Consider the following 23,761-nt stretch of genomic DNA (forward strand, 5'->3'; position numbering starts at 1 on the left):
TCTGAGAGGTGTTATGTTTATGTGAGTGTATGTGTGCACATCCACGTGTGTGTGTGTGTGTGTGTGTGTGTGCAAATACAAATAAAAAATACAAAAAAGCTTTATTCAGTTTCTTCAGACCATTTGACCCATACGAAACAAAAAAGATACCAAGATTAAAAGGACAATAATTATGGAGTTGAGACCTAACAGTAGAAAAAAATGTACTAAATATTGACAGGCATTGTATAGAACGGGTAAAGGGAATGAACTGTTCAAGGTTGCATTCTGAATAATTGTGTTTGCTTTGAAGTACAAAATTGTGTGTGTGTGTGTGTGTGTGTGCGCGCGCGCGCGCACTGAATGGTCAAAAAGATTGATAAAATATGGCCTGAATATCTCACTGCTGTGTTTATTATTCTCCACACACATAACATGTGCACACATGCATGCACCAACATGCGCAATAAATATTCAGTTCATCATCAGTAAGTAAATCACACCCATATGCATGATTACAGATGAAAAATTGATGCCTTCAAAACAAAATATACCAGGAATATTGCATGCCTATGTGGACAAGAGAGCAACAAATGTGCATGTTCTTTCTTGCATCGAGAGTGAATTCATTCCTCGATCTCTATTCCAACAACTCAGTTACAAATATTCAACTCCTCATCATTATCTTAAAATTCTTTCCAAGTTTATCAAAATGTCCAGCAGCTTACTACCTGCAAGTATTCTGACATTTGAGTCTTTATTGGTCTGTTGATTTTATGGTTTATTAATTTGATTCTGTTACATTGTTTCCATCCTCCAAATTTCCTTGTCCATTATGTCTCTCTTCCACCCATAATAATTTTATTATGGTTTGTAATTGTTTGAAGTTCGAGCACGCTCGCACACACACACGGGCGACTGACGGTTCTCCGCAGGCAGTGTGTGTGTGTATGTGTGTGTGTGGGTGTGTGTGTGCGCGCGCGCGCGCGCGCGCGAACGTGCTCAGTCTGTGTGTGTGTGAGGATGTTTGTTTGTGTAACGGTAAGTACTAAGTACGTGGTGGTGTAGGATGGAGGTATGAGAGAGAGCATGCGTGAGCCGTCATTGTTTTTGGATGTGGAGTTCCAAGTTCTGTTTTAAGGCACCAGTCTTTTAGTCTGTATTGGCGAAAGTTTGCGTTTCTATTGACTAAGACTTGCAAAACAACAATGTGTAAATCAAAAACTGAAATTGATACTGATCTCCCTTCTTTCAAAACCACCGTCTGTGTTATGAAAGATTTAGCTAAATCTTTTCTCTTTTTTTAGCCATTTAAATCAACCGACACAAGTAAAAATTCAAGGTCGAATGCTTGTGTGAATTTGATCGCGAAACGTCATTTGTTAATTGTGTCACCTAATGACGACATGTGTTTTAATGACGTTCATCTTTTCGCCACATTTTGACGTCAAAGTCTAACAGTGTCCAGTCTGGGTGAAAACTGCTCAAAACTGGAGAACATCCAAGTTCTCCTGGGAGGCTATCTCAATGGACTGGGATGCCATAGAATCAAGTTCATGGCGTAAAAAAAGGCGTGGAGAAGGTTTCCGGTGGCTAAAATGAGCCGCCCCGAAAAGGAGGGACACCCTTTCCAGCCAGACGGAAGTATTCTGTCTCTGGTGGGGGATCTGCTCTTCGCGGGCGCCATTCTGGTCATGATATACCCCTGCCTGCGGAAAACTGTCAGTCGCCTGAACGGCCAGTTCTTCCGCCAGTTTTTCCACATCTCGGAAATTCTTCTAGCAGTGGTGGCATTGTGCTTCGTGCTGATGCTATTGATCGGACAACAGATGCGGATGGCATACTGCTCCTTCATTCGACCGTTCGTGGGATCCAAGGACGAGGACAAAGCATACATCAGCATGGTCTTGAAAATTATGTTATGTGGTATCGTGCTGTTCAACTACTTCTGTGCCGACGGACTCCAGAAGATTATGAGTCTTATCACTGAAAGTATTCAGCCAGCAACTGCGGCCCAAGAGAGAATGCAAAATGCTGGAACTCAAAATGCACAATTCGACCCATACCGTGACGCTCTGACCAACAACAGCAACACCAACAGCCAGACTCCCGTGACCCAGACACAGTCTGTGATGCAGTCCGACATTCTTACCTCCATGTCTTTTCCGGAACTGTCCTCAGAGGCCTGTCAGGTGAGACCACTCTGCCACGTGTGTCCGTGGGACTGCAGGTTATACCAGTCCACTCTTCATGATGTATCGATATTTGTATGACTGCCTGTCTAGCTACCTGTTTGTCTGTGTGATGATTTTTCAGACCTTTCTTCATCTCCTTCATCTGTCTGTCTACTAGTCAGTCTATATGCCAGACCTTCCGTCGTGATAATGCACATCCTTCCATGTTCCTTTTCCCACGCCATGCACTGTCGTAACACTGATCAGCGACACATGTGTGCCCAGGGCCTGTGTGACAGAGGAATTCAACCTCCATCATTTGACTGCTCTCTACCATCACTGTACGTCTGTGTGCTGTCTACCATCACTCTGTGTGCTGTCTACCATCACTCTGTGTGCTACCATCACTGTCTGTGTGCTGTCTACCATCACTCTATGTGCTGTCTACCATCACTGTCTGTGTGCTGTCTACCTTCACTGTCTGTGTGCTGTCTACCATCACTCTGTGTGCTGTCTACCATCACTGTCTGTGTGCTGTCTACCTTCACTGTCTGTGTGCTGTCTACCATCACTCTGTGTGCTGTCTACCATCACTGTCTGTGTGCTGTCTACCATCACTGTCTGTGTGCTGTCTACCATCACTCTGTGTGCTGTCTACCTTCACTGTCTGTGTGCTGTCTACCATCACTGTCTGTGTGCTGTCTACCTTCACTGTCTGTGTGCTGTCTACCATCACTGTCTGTGTGCTGTCTACCTTCACTGTCTGTGTGCTGTCTACCTTCACTGTCTGTGTGCTGTCTACCTTCACTGTCTGTGTGCTGTCTACCATCACTGTCTGTGTGCTGTCTACCTTCACTGTCTGTGTGCTGTCTACCATCACTGTCTGTGTGCTGTCTACCATCACTCTGTGTGCTGTCTACCATCACTGTCTGTGTGCTGTCTACCATCACTCTGTGTGCTGTCTACCATCACTGTCTGTGTGCTGTCTACCTTCACTGTCTGTCTACCATCACTGTCTGTGTGCTGTCTACCATCACTGTCTGTGTGCTGTCTACCTTCACTGTCTGTGTGCTGTCTACCATCACTCTGTGTGCTGTCTACCTTCACTGTCTGTGTGCTGTCTACCATCACTGTCTGTGTGCTGTCTACCATCACTCTGTGTGCTGTCTACCATCACTGACTGCTGTCTACCATCACTGTCTGCTGTCTACCATCACTGTCTGCTGTCTACCTTCACTGTCTGTGTGCTGTCTACCATCACTCTGTGTGCTGTCTACCATCACTGTCTGCTGTCTACCATCACTGTCTGCTGTCTACCATCACTGACTGCTGTCTACCATCACTGTCTGCTGTCTACCATCACTGTCTGTGTGCTGTCTACCATCACTGTCTGTGTGCTGTCTACCTTCACTGTCTGTGTGCTGTCTACCATCACTGTCTGTGTGCTGTCTACCATCACTGTCTGTGTGCTGTCTACCATCACTGTCTGCTGTCTACCATCACTGTCTGCTGTCTACCATCACTGTCTGCTGTCTACCTTCACTGTCTGTGTGCTGTCTACCATCACTGACTGTCTGCTGTCTACCATCACTGACTGCCTGCTGTCTACCATCACTGTCTGCTGTCTACCATCACTGACTGCTCTCTACCTTCACTGACTGTCTGCTGTCTACCATCACTGACTGCCTGCTGTCTACCATCACTGTCTGCTGTCTACCATCACTGACTGCTCTCTACCTTCACTGACTGTCTGCTGTCTACCTTCACTGTCTGCTGTCTACCATCACTGACTGTGTGCTGTCTACCTTCACTGACTGCCTGCTGTCTACCATCACTGTCTGCTGTCTACCATCACTGACTGTGTGCTGTCTACCATCACTGCCTGCTGTCTACCATCACTGTCTGTGTGCTGTCTACCATCACTGTCTGCTGTCTACCTTCACTGTGTGCTGTCTACCATCACTGACTGTGTGCTGTCTACCATCACTGTCTGCTGTCTACCTTCACTGTGTGCTGTCTACCATCACTGACTGTGTGCTGTCTACCATCACTGTCTGTGTGCTGTCTACCATCACTGTCTGCTGTCTACCTTCACTGTGTGCTGTCTACCATCACTGACTGTGTGCTGTCTACCATCACTGACTGTGTGCTGTCTACCATCACTGTCTGTGTGCTGTCTACCATCACTGTCTGTGTGCTGTCTACCATCACTGACTGTGTGCTGTCTACCATCACTGTCTGTGTGCTGTCTACCATCACTGTCTACCATCACTGTCTGTGTGCTGTCTACCATCACTGTCTACCATCACTGTCTGTGTGCTGTCTACCATCACTGTCTACCATCACTGTCTGTGTGCTGTCTACCATCACTGTCTACCATCACTGTCTGTGTGCTATCTACCATCACTGTCTGTGTGCTGTCTACCATCACTGTCTACCATCACTGTCTGTGTGCTGTCTACCATCACTGTCTACCATCACTGTCTGTCTGCTGTCTACCATCACTGTCTACCATCACTGTCTGTGTGCTGTCTACCATCACTGTCTGTGTGCTTTCTACCATCACTGTCTGTGTGCTGTCTACCATCACTGTCTACCATCACTGACTGTGTGCTATCTACCATCACTGTCTGTGTGCTGTCTACCATCACTGTCTACCATCACTGACTGTGTGCTATCTACCATCACTGTCTGTGTGCTGTCTACCATCACTGTCTACCTTCACTGTCTGTGTGCTTTCTACCATCACTGTCTGTGTGCTGTCTACCATCACTGTCTGTGTGCTTTCTACCATCACTGACTGTGTGCTGTCTACCATCACTGTCTACCATCACTGTCTGTGTTCTGTCTACCATCACTGTCTACCTTCACTGTCTGTGTGCTGTCTACCTTCACTGTCCTTGTGATGTCTACCATCACTGTCTGTGTTCTGTCTACCATCACTGTCTACCTTCACTGTCTGTGTGCTGTCAACCTTCACTGTCTTTGTGATGTCTACCATCACTGTCTGTGTGCTGTCTACCATCACTGTCTGTGTGCTGTCAACCTTCACTGTCTTTGTGATGTCTACCATCACTGTCTGTGTGCTGTCTACCATCACTGTCAACCTTCACTGTCTTTGTGCTGTCTACCATCACTGTCAACCTTCACTGTCTTTGTGATGTCTACCATCACTGTCTGTGTGCTGTCTACCATCACTGTCTACCTTCACTGTCTTTGTGATGTCTACCACCCCAACAGGGCCCAGTCTCCCCTGTGTACGATGTGGGCCGGAAGTACCGTGACGTGGGCACCATGGTCCGCTTCCCCGTCAGCACGGAGGAGCAGCCGCTCACCAGTAGCTGCACCTTCAACTTCTGCTCCGCCCCCTCACCCTACCCTCGCCCCTCCACTGCGCCCCCCAACATCATCTTCACCTCCCTCCCTTCCGCCACCACCTGCAGCCCTCACAGCAACTCGGTAACGTTCCGAGACACGGGGACGGGCAGGGTCCCCTACTGGCACCCCCATTCCGGCCACCAACACCACCACCACTACCAACCTGCACAGTTCGCTGAGGGTGGTGCCAGACGGGTCGTTGGCTCTGGTTCTGGAACGGTGTACGCTGACAACAGCTGTCCCCCTCTCTTGAGCAATGGCTGGGGCCCCGGTCAGCAAGCCTCAGGCAGCGGCCCAGGGCTGTGGAGCACTTTCCACAGCGCAGGCAGGACTGGGGGCAGCTACACCAGCTGTGTGAACTACCAGCAGAGGAGGGGCGATGAGGGCGGGGGTGGGGTGCACAGCGACCCTTCCAGCAGCATCTTCAGCAGTGACTACACGAGCAGCGGCAGCAGCAGCAGTACAGGTGTGAGCGATCAGGAAAGCTTCCTCAGCCGCCTGGGGCTGACCAGTGTCCGAGGGGATGGCTCCAATAGGCCTCAGCTGGCTGTCAACGTGGAGAGTAGTTTCCACAGGGACCTGGGATCTCCTTGTGGCCAGCCCCGCAACACCAGTGTCACCCATGGCACCACCACCACCACCACCACCAGCGGTCATATTGAGGGTCCTCCGGGTGGTCCGGGCTATACGTGGTCTTACAGCAGCAGCAGCAGCAGCGGTTACCGCCCGTTGTCCGCCCAGAGCAGCTTCCACATCAACCGGAAGCGGCTGAGCCCCACCCCCCACAGCCCCACCACGTGCACCGTGCCCAGCCACAGTAGCCTCACAGCGGGCACTGTGCACACCAACCAGCCCACACCGGGCACTCCGAGGCCCAGCACCAGCTCCTGGGCCGTGCCCACCCATGTCCTCAGCAGCTCGCACACCCAGTGCTGCGTCATGTCCGCGGGCCCGCACAGCAGCCACCACTCCAGTCTGACGGTGATGCAGTGCACCAAGCGGCCCCCAACTCCCAGTGTCTCTCGCGGTACCAATACCACCCCCCGTGTTGTCAGGAGGCATCGCTTGCCTCCCATGCCTAGAATGACGAGAAGCGGGAAAATTTATGGCTACGGCTGAGGACGTCAGCAGGCCTTGGAAGAAAAAAACACTGAGAAAGTAGATTTAACAGCTTGGGGACAATTCGACTTTGGGATGCCTCAATCCAGTGCATCTCGTACTGAGACCGACTCTATTTGTTATTCTTTGCGAGATGGCCAGACTACAGACTGCAGGGATTTCTTTTGTAGCACCATGACATGACGGCAGACATGAGGACACACATTTATGGTTTAATAAACATGTGGACCAAATGTGTATTTATACTATTTTATTCCTTTACCAGTTTTATTCAAGACGCGACATTTGGATATCAGTCAAGTTGGATATATTTACAAAAATTGTGACACACAGTTATGTGTGTGTATATGTTTTGATATCACAGTTTTCATATGTTTTAGTTAGGGAGATTACAACGATAGATTTTGATTTTTTTTTTTTTTTTTTAATCGCCTTTTTGACTTTACGATCTTTACAACAGACTGGCAGATACATATGTACCTTTATCATTTGACCTATTTCATTCATTTATTTGCCAATAACATTTCTTTAATGCAGTTAATGAATTTTCATTGTACATGCGATTAAACGGTTCAGTGAAAACATCGATTTTTCCCTCACGTGTTTTTTTTTCTGTTTGTTTTTGTGGATCTTTTTTGTCACTTGCTTCCTTGCCCCCTCCCCCCGCCCTCACACACACACACACACACACACACACACACACAGACCACGTTGCTCATAGTCATCAATTGAAAAAAAATCTTCTGATAGTTCACTGTGTCAAGCACGCCATACAGATGGAGTCATTCTGGAACCGATGATGATAAGACCATTTCCTACACCTCACACCTCTGCATCCCTTCTGTTTCCAAGTTGTCTGCCCTTGGTTTCGTCTGCTTGAACTTCCTGTCCCATTTTTCCATCAAGCCGTCCAAATTCAGGAGAAATGATATAATCCTTGGGAAGAACAGAATAATCAATTTATATGATTGTGGGCCCGCAACAACGAAGAAGAAGGACGTTTTGTATTCACTTTGGAAATGATGTGTACTGCCGATTACTACAGATTAATGAAGAACGTGTTTCCATGAAGGCTGACCACTGCTCGTTCAGTAAGCATGCAGTGAGGATCAACGGTTTACATCTTCTGCAGCTAGGAGGGACCTTTAACATGTCCATATATACTTTCATTCCGTTCCAAAACACACATACACACGCACGCAAGCAAGCGCGCACGCACACACACACACACACACACACACACACATCGCACTACCTATACACGTCTTACATCATTCATTACGTGACTTCGGAAAACATGTCAGAGAAAAAAAACAACAAAAACTCTTCGATCCGTTCCGCTGTGCTTCGTTGTACAGAATCAGAACCAAATTTAATGTCAATTAAACTTTAACAAGGTTTGTTAAACACGCGTACACAGTCACATATGGCACACACAAAAAGTAATTCAACAATAAAATAATATGATAAAATATGGTATAGACTGTACATGTACACTGCGATCAGTGACTCGACTTGAAAAGAGAATTGCTCTGAAATTTCAATCAATCGCAGAACTGCACAGGACCGGCTGAAACTCAACTTGAACCACCGACTAACTCAGAAGGCTTTATGGCCCAGAATGCTGGAGGATAACTGAGAGTGACCTAACGAGGTTATCTACCTTCCACACGAAAAACAAACAACAAAACCGAAGAATCCTATATCTGGCTCAACACCCTCTGCAACTCTTCCAGTGCAATCAAGAGAACATGGAGACCATTATCATGAGAAGGGGGTGGAAATTAATGTATCAGACAGGTCATACGAAGAGAAAAAGATCTCATCACCCGGAGAGGCCTCCGCTGGCCACAACAGCAGCAGGTAGACTACGCAAGAGAAGAGGGCCAAAGAACACCTGGCGCAGAACTGTCGAAGGAGAACTCAAGACCCTTATGTACACCTGGGGTATTACCATTCAGAGACTTTGTACTCGTGGTTCAAAACGTGACATGCAGACAAGAGTGGCAGTTCTTCGTTGCCGCCAAAGGGCATAGTGGACAGCAAGTATATACAGTGATATCATGGGCTAGGACCGGAATTGAGGAAAGCCCGCCCAAAGAGACCCAAACTGACGTGCTGTGAGTGTACGTGCCTCAGTGCGTGCGGTGGGCGGGCGGGTACATAAAATCAATTATGTGTCGTATTATGTACGTGTGTGTGCGTCAGCGTGTGCATATGTGTCGTATTTTGTACGTGTGTGTGCGTGGGTGTATGCATGCGCGTGCGGCCGGGGAGACTGCAGGTTGCCACATTCTGGTAGGGGCATAAGATATAATTATTTTCGCAACTGAAAAGCCGGCGTGTGTTCGTCACTGAGGGACAAGGCTACACGTGGTTGTGCGTATGATGGAGACAAAACAAAAGAGACATTGCGTATAAACTTATTTTTCTTCACCTTCAAGTATATGTAATCTTCCAAGAACTCTTGTGGGAAGAAAAAGATGGAGAAAAAGTAAAAACAAAGTGAAGAAAAAAAAAAAAGACCGACAACATTTCAGAATGGACGGTTCAGTTCAGCACGCCGGTGACTCTTCATAGTCTTAACTGAGAGGAAGAAGATACTTAGTGTTTACGTTGTCAAGTATTTAAAAGATGTAAAACAATTCCCTTAAATGGTAGATTTTCACAGTGTGCCAAACAGCGACGATGAAACCGAAAGCAGACACGAGACCTGTCATATTCACGTGATAATGTAAAGAAAGGTAACTCTCAATGCAACGTGTCGTCAAAAGGAAGTGGAAAACGTAGTGTTTAACAGCTGCTGTTATTTCCACAGAAAGGTGAGTTCTGAAGTTAGGCTGCATTTGATTGTGTTATTTTCCATTTGTTAACAAAATGGCGTATAATAAGAGAGCTGTATAAAGAGAGCTTTAGAAGTGCATGTTTGTTATTTATTCTTTCAACGTAAGTGGTAAAGAGCGTTATGTCTGTTTTTTTGTCAAAGGTGACACAAACAGCGACAAGAATCATGACGACGCCACACACAAACCCGGACACGACAAAAACTGCCAAGAGCAGTGGCATTGTGGATGATTTCATGTATGGCACAAATGTGGCCTCAGCGCATGTTTACATTCGTCTGGGTGAGTATTTAGTAGTTTCGTGTTTAAATCGTAGCCATTCCTGATCACTTTTTCATGTGTGTAACTTATACATTAGTAGTGCAGTTAACCCTCAAAGTGCTGGATATAATAAAACATACTTACAGAAATCATGCTTAAAACAAAGGGATAGTTTGCCTCCGCTACCTGTGCTCTGATTTGGGGCATTTGTATGCTTATCAGTAAGAATAAATAGGTAAACCTATACATTTTTGGAAAGTAGAGTGAATGAAGAATCAGATAAAAGTAAGAAAAAGGCTGTACCTTGTAAGTAGTTGGAGATATTCCACAGGATATAAACAACAAATTTTGCAAACTTGTTTTCCAAAAACGTCAACCACAATGTTTATAGGTATTTTCACATCTTTTACAGAGTCAAAATCTCAAAATTGGCATTAAACTGTGCAGAAAATGTTCTGGCTGCAGAATCATGAAATGAATATAACTGAAACAATGAAATTATAAGCACTGTATTATTTGTTTGAGACACACCCACCGACGCCACGCACGCGCACATCTACAATACTTTATGCAATCACAGGCAAAAACAGAAATAAATGTTTTCTTTTAGCTCATGTTGCTTTCAAAAGCAGCAAGAATGCTTTAAATCAAAATAATTTCCAGTTTTCTAGCTTGATTTGGTCAAGAAATCGCAATAGACCCATGCCTAACCCACTTTACCACCCCTCCCCACCCCCATCACCCACCCCCCAGTTTTTGTGGCTGGAGACACAAAACTGAATGAACAACAAGCAAGCCAGCATGCCCAAGTGTCAAAATAACAAAGCCGTTTTCACCAGAATCCCTGTCAGCAAATGAATCATCACTAGTGACAAGGTCACTCATTTCCTGAGCTTTGTCAACTTCAGTGTCACTCATTGTTTACAAAAAATACGAAGATCTGGACTTATAAACTCGGTCAAAGTTTGTGCAAACACAAGCAGGGAGGCAGTAACACCAGAACGAGGCAGTTTTACGAAGGCTGCCGAGCATAGCCGTACGATGTCGGACCTTATGTAAACAGAGCCACGATCGTGGCCCATCGCACTTTACCGGGAAAGCCACGATCGTGGCTCATCGCGCTCTCCGGGTTAAAGCGAGGGCACTGGCAGAAGCCTAAGATTATATATCACAAAATTGTTTTGTTTACTTGGTTAACAAATTGCATGTGCACACATTCTGTTTATTGCAAATCAATCACCAAAGCAGAGCCCTTATATTGTTTATATACCCAATGGGTTTTCATCAAACACAAAAAAAATATTTTGCTAAAAATTCTGGACACACACACACACACACACACACACACACACACACACACACACACCATCCCCAACAGAGAACTGACTGGATCAAAATCATCAGCTCAATGTCATACCCACTGATCTGAAAATAGGCACACCACCACGCCCACCCCACTGTCCCTCCCTCTTCCCCACTTGACCTTGTGTCTTGCTTGGTTTTTCACACTGTAGAGTGTAATTTGACACCTCCCCATCCCTATTGCCATTTGTGGGCCTGTCTGTCACACATAGTATGTTCTGTTCTCAAATCATTAGGTGCTGGTGCTCCTTTCCAAAGATTGAAAGAATCATCAGATTGCAGTTTACTTTCATCTTCTTCAAGTATTCATTTTAATTTTCATTGAGCAGTGGCTAAATCCTGTGTCATGCTGCTTACTTTTGCTGACACTCGGCTTTGACAAGGCATCGCCATTTTGCTTGTCTGCAGTGGTGCATAGATGATGAGTTGTTGACATGCTCCAGTCAGCCAGTAAAATCACTTGAAAAAACACATTCATGTAGAGTATTTCCATGATATAAGAGTCAAGGGAACCTTGGCAAAGCTACTAATGTGGTAATTCCAAAACATTGTAAAAAGCTTTCATAAGATGCAGATATATATTTAGCTGTTATTTAGGTATGGCTCTCTTGGCAGAGGCACGGGAGAGAATTATCCGCTATTTGAGAACGGCTTACATGAGACTATAAAGGTTAAAGGAATTAGGAAAGCTCATCATTTACACTTGTTTGTATTGGAACACTGAATATGTACTTTCCCCTCTTTGAGTGGATAGCTGTGTAGGTTTCATTGCTGTATCAGTGTAACTGTATGTGTCAGTAGGTAGCTGCATCATGACAACAGAAGAGAATGCCCATGTCTATCATGTACGGCGCATGTCTTTCTAGGAGTGGGATGGAGTAGGTCCCTGACTGGTGTGTGTAAAATAAAGATAAACATTATTGACCAATCAAAGTTTGACACTTTTCAAGTCCTGATGGACTTCCCATGTTTACAGTAAGGGCTTCTGGGAAATGGTTGTCTTGGAGACTGAAAAACAGTATAGTTGCATGAAGATTGGATCTAGCTGATGTAAAAGTGTTGAGCATAACTAGCATGACAGTGTGTGTGTGATTGCAGGCTTCCTGCGCAAGGTGTATGGCATCCTGTCTGTACAGCTGCTGGTCACCACGCTGATGGCGACCGTCTTCCTTCTCAATGAGTCCATCCAGGGCTTTGTCCAGAGCAAGTCAGTACCCACCTGTCCAGGACAACTTCTCCTTCTGGCTCACAAGTGGAAATGCTCTGTCCACTTGTCAGCAGGACAGCCAAGTTTGGACTGTGTCAGATAAAGGGTGGAAAAGTGGTCAGCTGCAGTGCAGAGTGATCACTCGTCTTCTTTTCATTTTAACTCCACTTTTAAATACAGTATGCTGGCTTGTCGTTGCATTACTGGTGGTTACTTTTATTAACTGTCTTTTTAATTTTACTTTGGGAGGGCAACTCGAAAATTGTGGGGGACACGTCAAGTAAATATGAATGGCATGCTGTTGTTGCAAAAATCAACCATTGGTTTGAAATCACAAATATACATAGTGGAAATAAAGATTGATATTCAGAGCAAACTAGCGTGACATTGGTGATCAGCCTTTGGCTTGTATTTATTATATTAACCGTCAGAGTTTAGTTAATTTCTCAGCCTGTGGATGTTTTTCTCCTCTTCAGTTCCAGCTCATACCATCATGAAGTTGCTGACTGTTGTGGATAAAACCTGAATGAATCATGTTGTGTTGTTGTAGTTCCTGGATGATGCTGCTGTCATTTATTGGGGCACTGGCATCCCTCTTTGCTCTGATGTGGAAACGTCAGGAAACCCCCACCAACTACATCCTGTTGGCTGTCTTTGTAAGTTTGTGGATGTGTCGCTGGGTGTTCATGTGTGTTTGTGTGTGTGTGTGTGTGTTTTATATTACATGTGTGGTGTATGTATGTGTGTCTGTGAAGTGTATGTTTGATACTTTGTATGTGTATGTTTTTTGCGTGTATGTGTGCGCTTTGTGTGTGTGTGTGTGTGTGTGTGTGTGTGTTTGGTATGTTTATGTGTGTGTGTGTGTGTGATATTATGTGTGTTTCTGTCTGTGAGTGTGTTTCATTTTTTGTGACGCTGTATCACTGTCAAGTTACGTCAAGTCAACATTTTTATTTCAAGATGGTAATTGAATAAGCAACAACTGCTTTTTTTACATCAAGCCATCTAGATAATAGAAAATAAACAAAATAAATATAAATATAGATAGGAAAGAAAAGAAAAAAGAGGAGAAACATAGAAAAAAGAACAACATACATACTAGAATTGCACAATAATGAAATGCACAGTAGCATTCACATACCCCCTCATATAATACAAGTAAACTGCCAGCCAAAACATACACAAAACATTTCACAAATAATAATTTAGGTGGTAACTAATATATACATTTGTATTATTTTTCATCATTTGAACAGTTAATAAGATGATTTTTCATATTTTTCTTAAACACATTCTTATTCTTTATATTTTTAAAATGAGTGGAAGGTTATTCCATAAGTTTCCACCAGAGTATAGGAAGCTGGATTTATAAAGGTTATTTCTAGGTCTAGTTATACATAACATACTGTTATGTCTGTGGTCATTAGTTTTAAAAGTTTCTGTTATCTTTTTGGGAGCATTTTCATATATTATGCATGCAAACAGCCCTGTTGGGGAAAGATAATACATTAAGTAATACACATGGGTCAGGAGCTTGACTTCAACAATACTAATTTTAATGCTCTTTTATACATATAATAAATAAATTTTAAGTTGGTATTGCAGCAGTTGTCCCATAGAGTTCAGGCATAATCGATAATTGGCAGAACATGTGCACAGAAAAAAAGCTTTCATGAATGAACATCAAGGATATTTTTTATTTTTGCTAACTGACGTATTTTGTTGGGGAGACGTTTTACTAAGTAAGTCATATGGTCAGTCCAAGAGAGATTTTTGTCAATAAAGACATCCAAAATCTTACGTGATTCTACCTCTTCAGTTCTGTTTGCGCCTAGGAAAAGTGGTTTGAATATGTGTTTCATCCTTTGTTGTTGTTTTTTGTCTTGCAGCTACGTACATGCATTTACTTTTCTGTGTATTTAAGGACATATGATTTAATTGTGTCCAGTCACTAAGTCTCAGAATGTTGTCTTGAAGATCATCTGTGAGTTTGCTTGCATCTGCATTGCTTGAATGAAATGATGTGTCATCTGCAAACATTTCACATTTACATGTCATGGAACAAGGCAAGTCATTAACATAAATAGAAAACAATATTGGCCCTAAGATGGGTCCCTGCGGTACTCCATGTTTGATTGATTGGTTTAAATTTTGAGGTTTGATTATTTACTGCTACTGACTGTTTCCTGTCGGAGAGAAAAGATTTTATAAGATGAGTAAAAATCTGGTGTTGAAGTATAAACTTCCAATGTACGTATTAACAATGAATGACTGATTATATCAAGGCTTTTTCAAAATCTATTTTCATTAATGTTGTGCAAAATACTGTCAGTAAGTTGTATTAAAGCAGTGTGGCAAGAGTGGTTTTCACAAAAACCAGACTGATCTTCGTGGATTAGATTGTTATTTACAAGATATGTATTCAATGCTTTTTGCAAGTGTCTTTTGATAGGTTTTGATAGAACAGACAAGACAGAAATTGGTGTGTAGTTTGATGGATCAGAAGAATCACCTGATTTGTGGAGAGGAATGACTCTGGCTTGCTTGAATTTTAAAGGAGAATATTTCTTATCGATACACAAATTGTTTACATATTTCATTGTATCAACAATAACAGGGGAAGAAAACTTTAATCAGTGTATGTGTATGTGTGCATGTGAATGATAATGTGTGTATGTGTGTGTGAGGCAAGGTTGGATACATGATTAAAAGACATATTTTTTCAGTATCACTGTCCAATTATTTTGTTCAAATTTGAAATGATTGCAGGAGTGAGTGGATGAGATATCACATAGCACACACTTGTTGACCGGCTGCTTCTCACTGGTGTGTGTATGGTGTGTGTTTGTGGTGCGTGTGTGTGTGTGTGTGTGTGTGTGCCTGTGTCTGTGTGTGTGTATTGTGTGTGTGTGTGTTTGTGTGTGTTTACAGACGCTTATGGAGTCCTATGCCGTGGGTGTTGTAGGTAAGTTGGTTTGGGTTTGGTGTTGTTGTTTTTTCTTATTCTTTTTCTCATCTCTCTGCACTCAGTCTGTCAGACATGGCACAAAGGACGAATAGTTTTTGAAATCTCAGTGTCATATTTTGAAAGATATTTATTGGGAAAAAAAAAGGACAGAAACTTCCTGAAAATGCTACAGAAAAAAAACACAGGAAAGGAAATGATATTCGAGCCAGCATTGTAAACATCAGTTTCTTCTGCTGAAGGCATTCTCAGTGAAGATGTTGTCAGCCTATTAAGATACCAGCACCAGCTGATAACACTTAACTGTGTACTGTATTGAAGCAGTTGAAAAACTTCTGAATTCCTTCATTATTATTATTAATTCTACTGGTTTTCCTTGGGACCAGTTTGCCCTATATACTGTTTAAGTGTATACAAATAGTGAAATACATAGAGTAGTGGTTTCCATTGTAGTGGAAGGGAAAGGGGGGAATTGTGTGTGTCAGGAGGAATTGTGTACTTGTATGAGTGGATTGTTGGAGCTATGTGCAAGTGTAGATGCACAAATGCATGCATGTGCTCTCGGAATCAGTGCAATATGTATGTCTATATACAGTACATGTGTGTGTGCACATGTGTGTTTTTATGTTGATGTACGCTATCCCACCAAGTGATGGTTTATGTACTTGTGAACAGCACATACAGCATTTATGTTGTGTGTTTGTGTGTCTTGCAAGTCTGCAAAATTGTTGCATGCAAGTTGTGTTTCCGTGTGTATGTGTCTTGTGTTTGTGCGTACATATGCATTTGCACAGTGGTGTCAGTGTCACATGGGTAATTACTTTTTTGGGTGTGTTGATGCGTTCTTTTTCAAGTTTTTGGTGGTTTTCTTTGGGGGGTTTTTCATTGCATTATATATGTTAATGTTTTACATAAACCTGTCTCTCAAAGCCTGACAATCTCATTGGGTTTCTTGTTGGGTTGATTTGAAGATCAGGCATCTGCTCTTTTTTTTATCTTCAGCAAATGGGATGTACTGATATGGATCAGGCTTGACCACAACCTTGAAACTGAAACTGTTGTGTGTACTCTGTGTGTTGCTCAGTGACTCTGTACAACGTGTCGTCGGTCATTGAAGCCTTTGTGCTGACTCTGGCCGTGACAGCCGGTCTGACTGCCTACACCTTCCAGACCAAGAGGGACTTCACTGTGCACTACGGCTGGTGAGTGGCCTCCACACACCACCACTCCGACCCACACATACTCACCCATACACACACAAACTCTGTACAAGCAAACAGACAGACAGACAGACAGACACACACACACACATTCACATGGACATGCACATGCACGCACCACTGCGTCCCCTCCCAGCCCCCAACCCCAACACACCCACCAGATTTGTGTTCAATTACAAATAGATAAGCAGGATCAAGATACAATCTGTCTCTTTTTTTTTTCTTTCTTTTGGGAAACTGTCAACTGGATGCATGCATGCATATTTTTATGCAGAATATATGTACATGCAGGCATAAATGCATGCACATCCTCTTGCAAATCTTTCATGCATGCATCTGTAAAACATACTTACAAACACATACAGGTATGTACACTCACGCAGAGTGATGTCAGTGACAGTGACTAAGACAACAGGCCCTGGTGTGTTGCAGCCTCTTCTCTCTGCTGTGGATCCTGATTCTAGCCGGCTTCATGCAGGTGAGTCTGGTTGTCACCAGCCCCACGCCCCCTCCCCGCAGCCTAGAGCTCAGCCTGTCCCTCCACCCCATCTGCACCCTTCCTTCATCCTCCAGCTGGGTGTTTTCTCCCCTCCACTACACCTTGAGTGGTGGTCCGGATGCTAGTCATTCAGATGAGACAATAAACTGAGGTCGTGTGTGAAGCGTGCACTTTGTGCAGAACCCACAGCAACAAGTTGGTTGTCCCTGGCAAAATTCTGTAGAAAAATCCACTTTAATTGGAAAACAAATAACTCGCAGGCAGACAACAAAAAAAAAAGAAAAAAAAAAAGTGTGGTGCTGCTGTGTAGCTTAGCTATGTGCTCTCCCTAAGTAGAGCAGCCCAAAATTCACACAGAGAAACCTCTTGTAATAAGACAATACAATATACAGGTTTGTATGAGAGTCGTGTCCGACTAGGACCATCAGAACAGCGGAGGAGGCACTGCTGTCCTCGCTATCTTGACTTGAATTTTAGTACAGTGGAGAATGTCTTGCCCAAGTTACATCCCCATTCTCTCAGCCAAGAGGGCTTTAGGACAGTCGGCTTTGGGATGTTTCTCAAAGGCAAGCTGGCCCTTAGGCTGCAGCAGAGCCAGTACAGTATTGTCTCCCAGTTTGAGTCATAGTCCTTCACAAGACTAAGCTGTAAGTGATTTCCCATTGCAAACCATTGAGCATACAGCTCTCAGTACAATGTATGTATGTGTGTATTATACATTTTATAAACATCTTTTTATGTGTGTGTTTTTAGAGGGATTTGTGTGTATGTGTGTGTGTGAGAGAGTGCGTGAGTGTGTGTGTTTGTGTGTGTGTGTGTGAGTGAATGGGTGTGTTTGTATGTATGTGTAATAGAGAGTAATTGAGTGTGTTAATGCATGTGTTTTTGTGTTTTCTGTAGTGCTGTGGACAGTTTGATTATTCACATTATTTGTTTGTGTGGAGGTGTTAAAAGGTATGTGTGAGTTTTCTCCTTTGATTGTTTGAAATATTAGTTTGGATTTGTCTGAATATTTTTGTGTGTGTGGAGTTGTTTAAAGGTGTGCATGTGTTTTCTCGGGTATTCAGGAGACATAGTCTGATTATTTGTGTGTGTGGAGGCGGAGTGTTAAGAGGTGTGAGTTGTGTGCCCCTGGCAGGTATTTTTCCCCGGGGACCTGATGGAGCGGGGGCTGGCCCTGGGGGGTGCGGTGCTCTTCTCCTTCTTCATCATCATTGACACCCAGATGATGCTGCACAAGCTGTCCCCTGAGGAGTACATGCTGGCCTCCATCAACCTGTACCTGGACATCCTCAACCTCTTCCTCCACATCCTCCGCCTCCTGGGAGAGCGCAAGTAACCCACCATCCCCCAAGCTCACCCATCCCCTAAAAATTTTTTTGGAAAAACACCCCCCCCCCCCCCCTCCAACTCCACCATAACTCTGATCCTACATATCTTCATCTGTAGTTCTTTCCTCCCCTCCCCCCACCCCCGCCCCCACACCACCTCTCCCCAGGCAGGTAAAAGAAGGTTTATTAGAAAGTAACCCTCCAAACCCCCACCTCTCCCCCAGATTCCCTCCCACCCCCTTCACAGCTCTCCACCTGCATATTTTCCACCATTCTTTCCTCCCCCACCTCCCAATTTTTTTTTTTTTTTTTTTAATAATGATAATGATAATAAAAAGTGGCAGTTACAGGAAAGTATATGAGGAATAAATCCCCTCACTGCCCCTCCCCCCACTTCTGCAGCAGATTAATCTGTATATTTTTATAAGTTCTCTCCCCCTTCCCTATTACGCTTCAAATAAATTTCCAAAAGTGGCAGTTAAACAAAGTAGAAATAAATCCCCCTCCCCACTCCTGCCATGGCTTAACCTGCATTTTCTCATCTTTAATTCTCATCTCCTGCCCCACTTTCAGTTTCAGTAGCTCAAGGAGGCGTCACTGCATTTGGACAAAACCATATACGCTACACCACATCTGCCAAGCAGATGCCTGACCAGCAGCGTAACCCAACGCGCTTAGCGTAACCCAACTGCCCCAATATACTCTGAATAGATAGTTTAAGATAAAAATAAGAGAACTGGCAGTTAAAGGAAAGTACATTAGAAATAGCAGCCACCTCCAACCCCTCAGCTTGTGCCACAGCTTAACCTGTATATCATCTTCCCCCCTCTCCTCCCCAACCCCACAATGAAAGAAGATAGTAGTTTGAGGAAAGGGATATCAATTCCCCCGCCCCCCCACCACCTCCACCCCTTATGGCTCTACCTGCATATCCTCATCTTAAATAATTGTTAACACCCCAAATCCTCCAAAACCCTAAATTATGGTTGTCAAAGACAATTATTAACTCACTCCGGACAATGGAACGCAATAGCGTTCCTGATGTAAGGTAGCGTTCCGGATGACGGAACGCTATAGCGGTTTCGACATCTAAAAATTTGTTCCATGTTTTCCTCATGGGGTAGCATAACAATCACAGCTACACCGGGCATTGCGAACATGTCAAGGGTCAAATGGAAAGTTTCTTCGTGTGCTTCCATAACGACACACTCCACAGAGAACCAGCGAGTTCAGGACCCCAGACGACAAGCTAATCTGCATATGTATTGAAAACGGCGTCGCAGGCGATACAGGTGGAAATTTTTGGAGCAAACTAGATCACGACAGTGGCTTTTACCGCTGCTGAAGTGATTGAAATGCTTCAGACTGAAGGTTTCGACATCGAGAATGATGAAGACGTTGAATAAAGTATCTACAGTGAAGAAAGCTACCAGCAAGAAGTTACTGATAGTGACTCAGCTTCTGAGAGCAGTGAAGAGGGAGGGGGTTGGGCGCTCACACGACATGAGGAGAGGGGTCAGTGGGTCAAGTGAAGTGAGTTTCATTCAGTTACTTTATGTTTTGTATTTTTTGTGATTTAACAAATGGGTTGTCTGGAGGGAAAAGCAAGGGAGAGAACTATTCGTCCGGAGTGAGTTAAGTTTTAGGCTTGAAAAGGAAAGTGAAAAAAACAACAAGAATGTGTTGGCTGTTTGTCCACTTGTGTGTGTGTGAGATGCCAGTGGACCACTTGTCAGAGGTCATGACGGGATGGACGGATCTCAAGGTTGGACCAGTGCATTAGGTTAGGAATCTGTGCTTCCCACCCCAACCCCACACCCCCTTCTAAAGCAGATGTGTTGAACATAGCATGGATCAGTGTGCATGCTTTAACACCTCCTGGATACTGACACTGTGATGGACGGACCCCCAACACTGCACACGCTGTCTGTCACTGACTGCTGATGTCCAACCTTCAGCTGGATTCCTGGACCCCAACACTGCACACACTGTCTGTCACTGACTGCTGATGTCCAACCTTCAGCTGGATTCCTGGACCCCAACACTGCACACACTGTCTGTCACTGACTGCTGATGTCCAACCTTCAGCTGGATTCCTGGCTGTGTCTGGATTCCTCCTGAGAAGCACCTCCTCGAGAAATTGAAACTGGATTACTGCTGGCAGCCCTTGTGTTGGCACTGACAGTGCTGCATTATTTATAGATATTATAGGAAGAGGGTAATACTTTCCTTCTTGGATGACCTGGGTATTTTTTTCAGAATTTTTTTCTTCTGTCCTTCTGATGTTATTTATTCAGTGCTGCTGTATTTGCTTAGAAATATTGATGGTAATGTTAACAAGAATGAAAAAGTGTGAATACTAGTAGTTTTCACTGTACAATCAGAGAGAAGCAAAATTAGAATGCGAAACTATCATGTGGTGATTTTTATTTTCATTTCTTTGTTTGTGGGAAATAATTTGCAGTCTTTGTTATGATTTTCATCTGCAGTCTTTGTTATGATTTTCCTCTGCAGTTGATACAGATGGCAGTGGAGACTGGCTGTGTGTCCTTGTGAGAGTAATGAAGTTTATGCGTTATAATGATAACTGTGTGCATCAGTTGCTGTTGTGGTGGTGTGCTGCACTGCTACAGAACTGTGTGGGGAGACGGTTTGGGCTGTGGAGAAAAGACAACAGTCAGTCGCTTTTCCTCATTTTGTTTATTTTTTTTAACTGAAGTATTGTCTTCTTTCCTCCATCTCTCTTCATCTCTATCCCTCTCTTTCTTCCTCTCTCACACACACACACATATATACATGCATACCCGTGTATACATACATACATACATACATACATGTGAATGAGGAAGACAGTGGAAACGTGCGTAAATCATGCATAATGAAGCATTTATAGCTGATTTCTTGGTTCTTAAACACAATTGTGCTTCTTCTTTTGATGTAAACTTTGTGATCTTACTCAGAAAGAGAAAATAATAACAGATGTGACAGAAAACTTTGATGACAATATTTTTGGAAAGAAAATGTAACAAGAGATTGGACAAAAAACTATGGCAACAGCACTGGAAATGAGAATGTAATAATTAAAGAGTTTTGATTTCAACGATGACAATAGTTGGAAAGAGTATATAATGATTAATGTATTTTATTTTAAACTTATCGATGAAAGTACTAAGAAAGAGAATGTTATAATCAGTAGAAGCTATGCTTTGACATGCTCTGTGTCAACTGGTGAGATCAGCTCCAAGCTCTGTGAAGTTTTCAAACTTTAGTTGAAGGTGGCGTTACACAGCTCACTCACAGGTATGCATCCTTGTTACATGCACATAGAACCACATTCTTCTTCTCCGGTAATTATTATGCTTGTATAATTAACTTCTACTCATCATCTGATACAGTTCTCATTGTGATATGATCAGCTGTCATTGTTGACCAATGATGTAAATAAGATGTAATGATGTGAAGATTTGTACACTTACATGGAGTTTCTCTGTTTGGTTGTGGGATTCCATGGTCATGGTCACGGTGTATTCCAGACTGGGATAAAGGAGAAAATAAAGTATCTGAGGTCTTTGTGAATCTTTGTTTGATCATTTTCCTTATTGGCTTCCAAAGTGTGTATTGATTACATATTTATAAAATATCCAACTTTTGGTTAAACCTATTGTCTGGGCTTAAAATGACTGAGTGGTGGAGTTTTTTTTGCCATTTTTGGTGACAGTTCATCATATTATCATCCATGGACCGATCCACAATTAATCAGAGGTCAATCAGAAACAAAATCACCATTTTCCTTCACTGCAAGTTGCAAAAAAACCGTACCTGCACCTTTACCCACTCCTGACCCAAAGCTACCTTTGATTTATGTCACAATAAATTTTAAAACTTACCTGGGTTTGTGTTACAGTTAATTCAAAAAGTTGCCTCAAAGCTTCATCAGTGTTAGAGCCAAAACTGAAGTAAGCACCAGCATGCTACATACAGCCAGTCACCAGAAGTTGTGATTAGTTGACAGTCAGTAGTGGATTGAAAGCACCGGCATGCTACATACAGCCAGTCACCAGAAGTTGTGATTAGTTGACAGTCAGTAGTGGATTGAAAGCACCGGCATGCTACATACAGCCAGTCACCAGAAGTTGTGATTAGTTGACAGTCAGTAGTGGATTGAAAGCACCGGCATGCTACATACAGCCAGTCACCAGAAGTTGTGATTAGTTGACAGTCAGTAGTGGATTGAAAGCACCGGCATGCTACATACAGCCAGTCACCAGAAGTTGTGATTAGTTGACAGTCAGTAGTGGATTGAAAGCACCGGCATGCTACATACAGCCAGTCACCAGAAGTTGTGATTAGTTGACAGTCAGTAGTGGATTGATGATCAGAAAAGAACTCAGAAGGAAAACAGGTGAAAATGCAAATGAAACAAATAGATGTTATTGATTTTGTTTCCAGTTGACCTCTGATTGTGTAATGTTTCTTGGATGATAAGGTGATGAAACTTCACATAAAAAACACACTGGGATTTTACGCCCAGACATTGGAATTAATTCCAGTTTTCACCTTTCTGTCACGCCTTCTTTCGCTGACAGCACATCCCTCTGTTTCTCATACCATCTCTGTGTTTTGACACCAATAAAGTAACTCTGTTTATGAGCCTGAAATACTCAAAACAGACCTGCCTGCAACTGCTGTGGGTGGAGACATTCTTCCCATTCAGCTTCGGTCTGGCGCAACAACCCATCCCATGTGTATGATTTCAACTTTGTGATGTTGATTGCTTGTCATGTTGTTTGTGTGTGTGTTGTTCTGTTGTGTGCCAATAGCAGGTATGTTTTGCTCATCGAATTTGATAGTTATCTGATTATGCTTGTGTTTGAAAGCCCATCAGTACATCTGCCAAATAATACATACATGATACAAGAATACTTTATTATCTCTTAAATAAGGAGAAACTGTTTACATGTATACTGATAAAAAGTTGACATGTGCATCAGCTCCACAGAACTACACAAAGTTTGACCATGCTCTTACATTCCAAGAGAACGCTTATTCATAATAAACATAGGCATAACAGTAAACTCACATAAGTCTGCAACGCCCAGTGATCTACATTGTATAGATACCCAATTGAAATAAATAAATGAATAAATTTTTTTAATCATAAGTCTGCAACGCCCAGTGATCTACATTGTATAGATACCCAATTGAAATAAATAAATGAATAAATAGATAAAATGTTAAAAACCTAGCAAAAAAAGGGAAGTAAACATAATATAAAAATAAATCTCAATAATAAAACTCTGTTTTCTCTTTGCTATTAAATGAATGAAAAAATAAATAAAATGTTAAAAACCTAACACTAAAAGGAAGTAAACAGAATATAAAAGAATAAATCTCAGCGTTTTCTCTTTACTAACAGAAAAAAA

General features: G+C 43.1%; 1 protein-coding gene and 1 long non-coding RNA gene across 2 annotated transcripts; one reads left to right on the top strand and one right to left on the bottom strand.

Annotated features, from left to right (window-relative positions):
- Positions 1 to 9,393: 9,393 nt before the first annotated feature.
- LOC143299359 (protein lifeguard 4-like) lies at positions 9,394 to 21,908 on the top strand. Its single transcript, XM_076612497.1, has 8 exons — positions 9,394 to 9,472; positions 9,637 to 9,775; positions 12,215 to 12,323; positions 12,874 to 12,979; positions 15,255 to 15,288; positions 16,373 to 16,490; positions 16,941 to 16,986; positions 18,146 to 21,908. The coding sequence occupies exons 2-8, from the start codon at positions 9,661 to 9,663 to the stop codon at positions 18,344 to 18,346; spliced, it is 729 nt and encodes a 242-aa protein (XP_076468612.1). The 5' UTR covers positions 9,394 to 9,472; positions 9,637 to 9,660; the 3' UTR covers positions 18,347 to 21,908.
- On the bottom strand, positions 19,275 to 23,399 carry LOC143299360 (uncharacterized). The gene is made up of 2 exons (XR_013057519.1): positions 20,356 to 23,399; positions 19,275 to 20,290 (listed from the first exon to the last, which is right to left on the bottom strand). It is a non-coding gene; the product is annotated as an uncharacterized LOC143299360 (long non-coding RNA).
- Between the last annotated feature and the right edge of the window lie 362 nt (positions 23,400 to 23,761).

This window comes from Babylonia areolata, chromosome 25 (assembly GCF_041734735.1).
Source record: "Babylonia areolata isolate BAREFJ2019XMU chromosome 25, ASM4173473v1, whole genome shotgun sequence".
NCBI lineage: Eukaryota > Metazoa > Mollusca > Gastropoda > Neogastropoda > Buccinidae > Babylonia > Babylonia areolata.

Bases quoted from the DNA above. Each gene is read 5' to 3' on its own strand.
- LOC143299359 (XM_076612497.1), top strand. From the start codon at position 9,661: ATGACGACGCCACACACAAACCCGGACACGACAAAAACTGCCAAGAGC. The intron at 9,776-12,214 runs GTGAGTATTTAG...GTGTGATTGCAG, and splicing joins GCATGTTTACATTCGTCTGG to GCTTCCTGCGCAAGGTGTAT. The intron at 12,324-12,873 runs GTCAGTACCCAC...GTGTTGTTGTAG, and splicing joins CAGGGCTTTGTCCAGAGCAA to TTCCTGGATGATGCTGCTGT.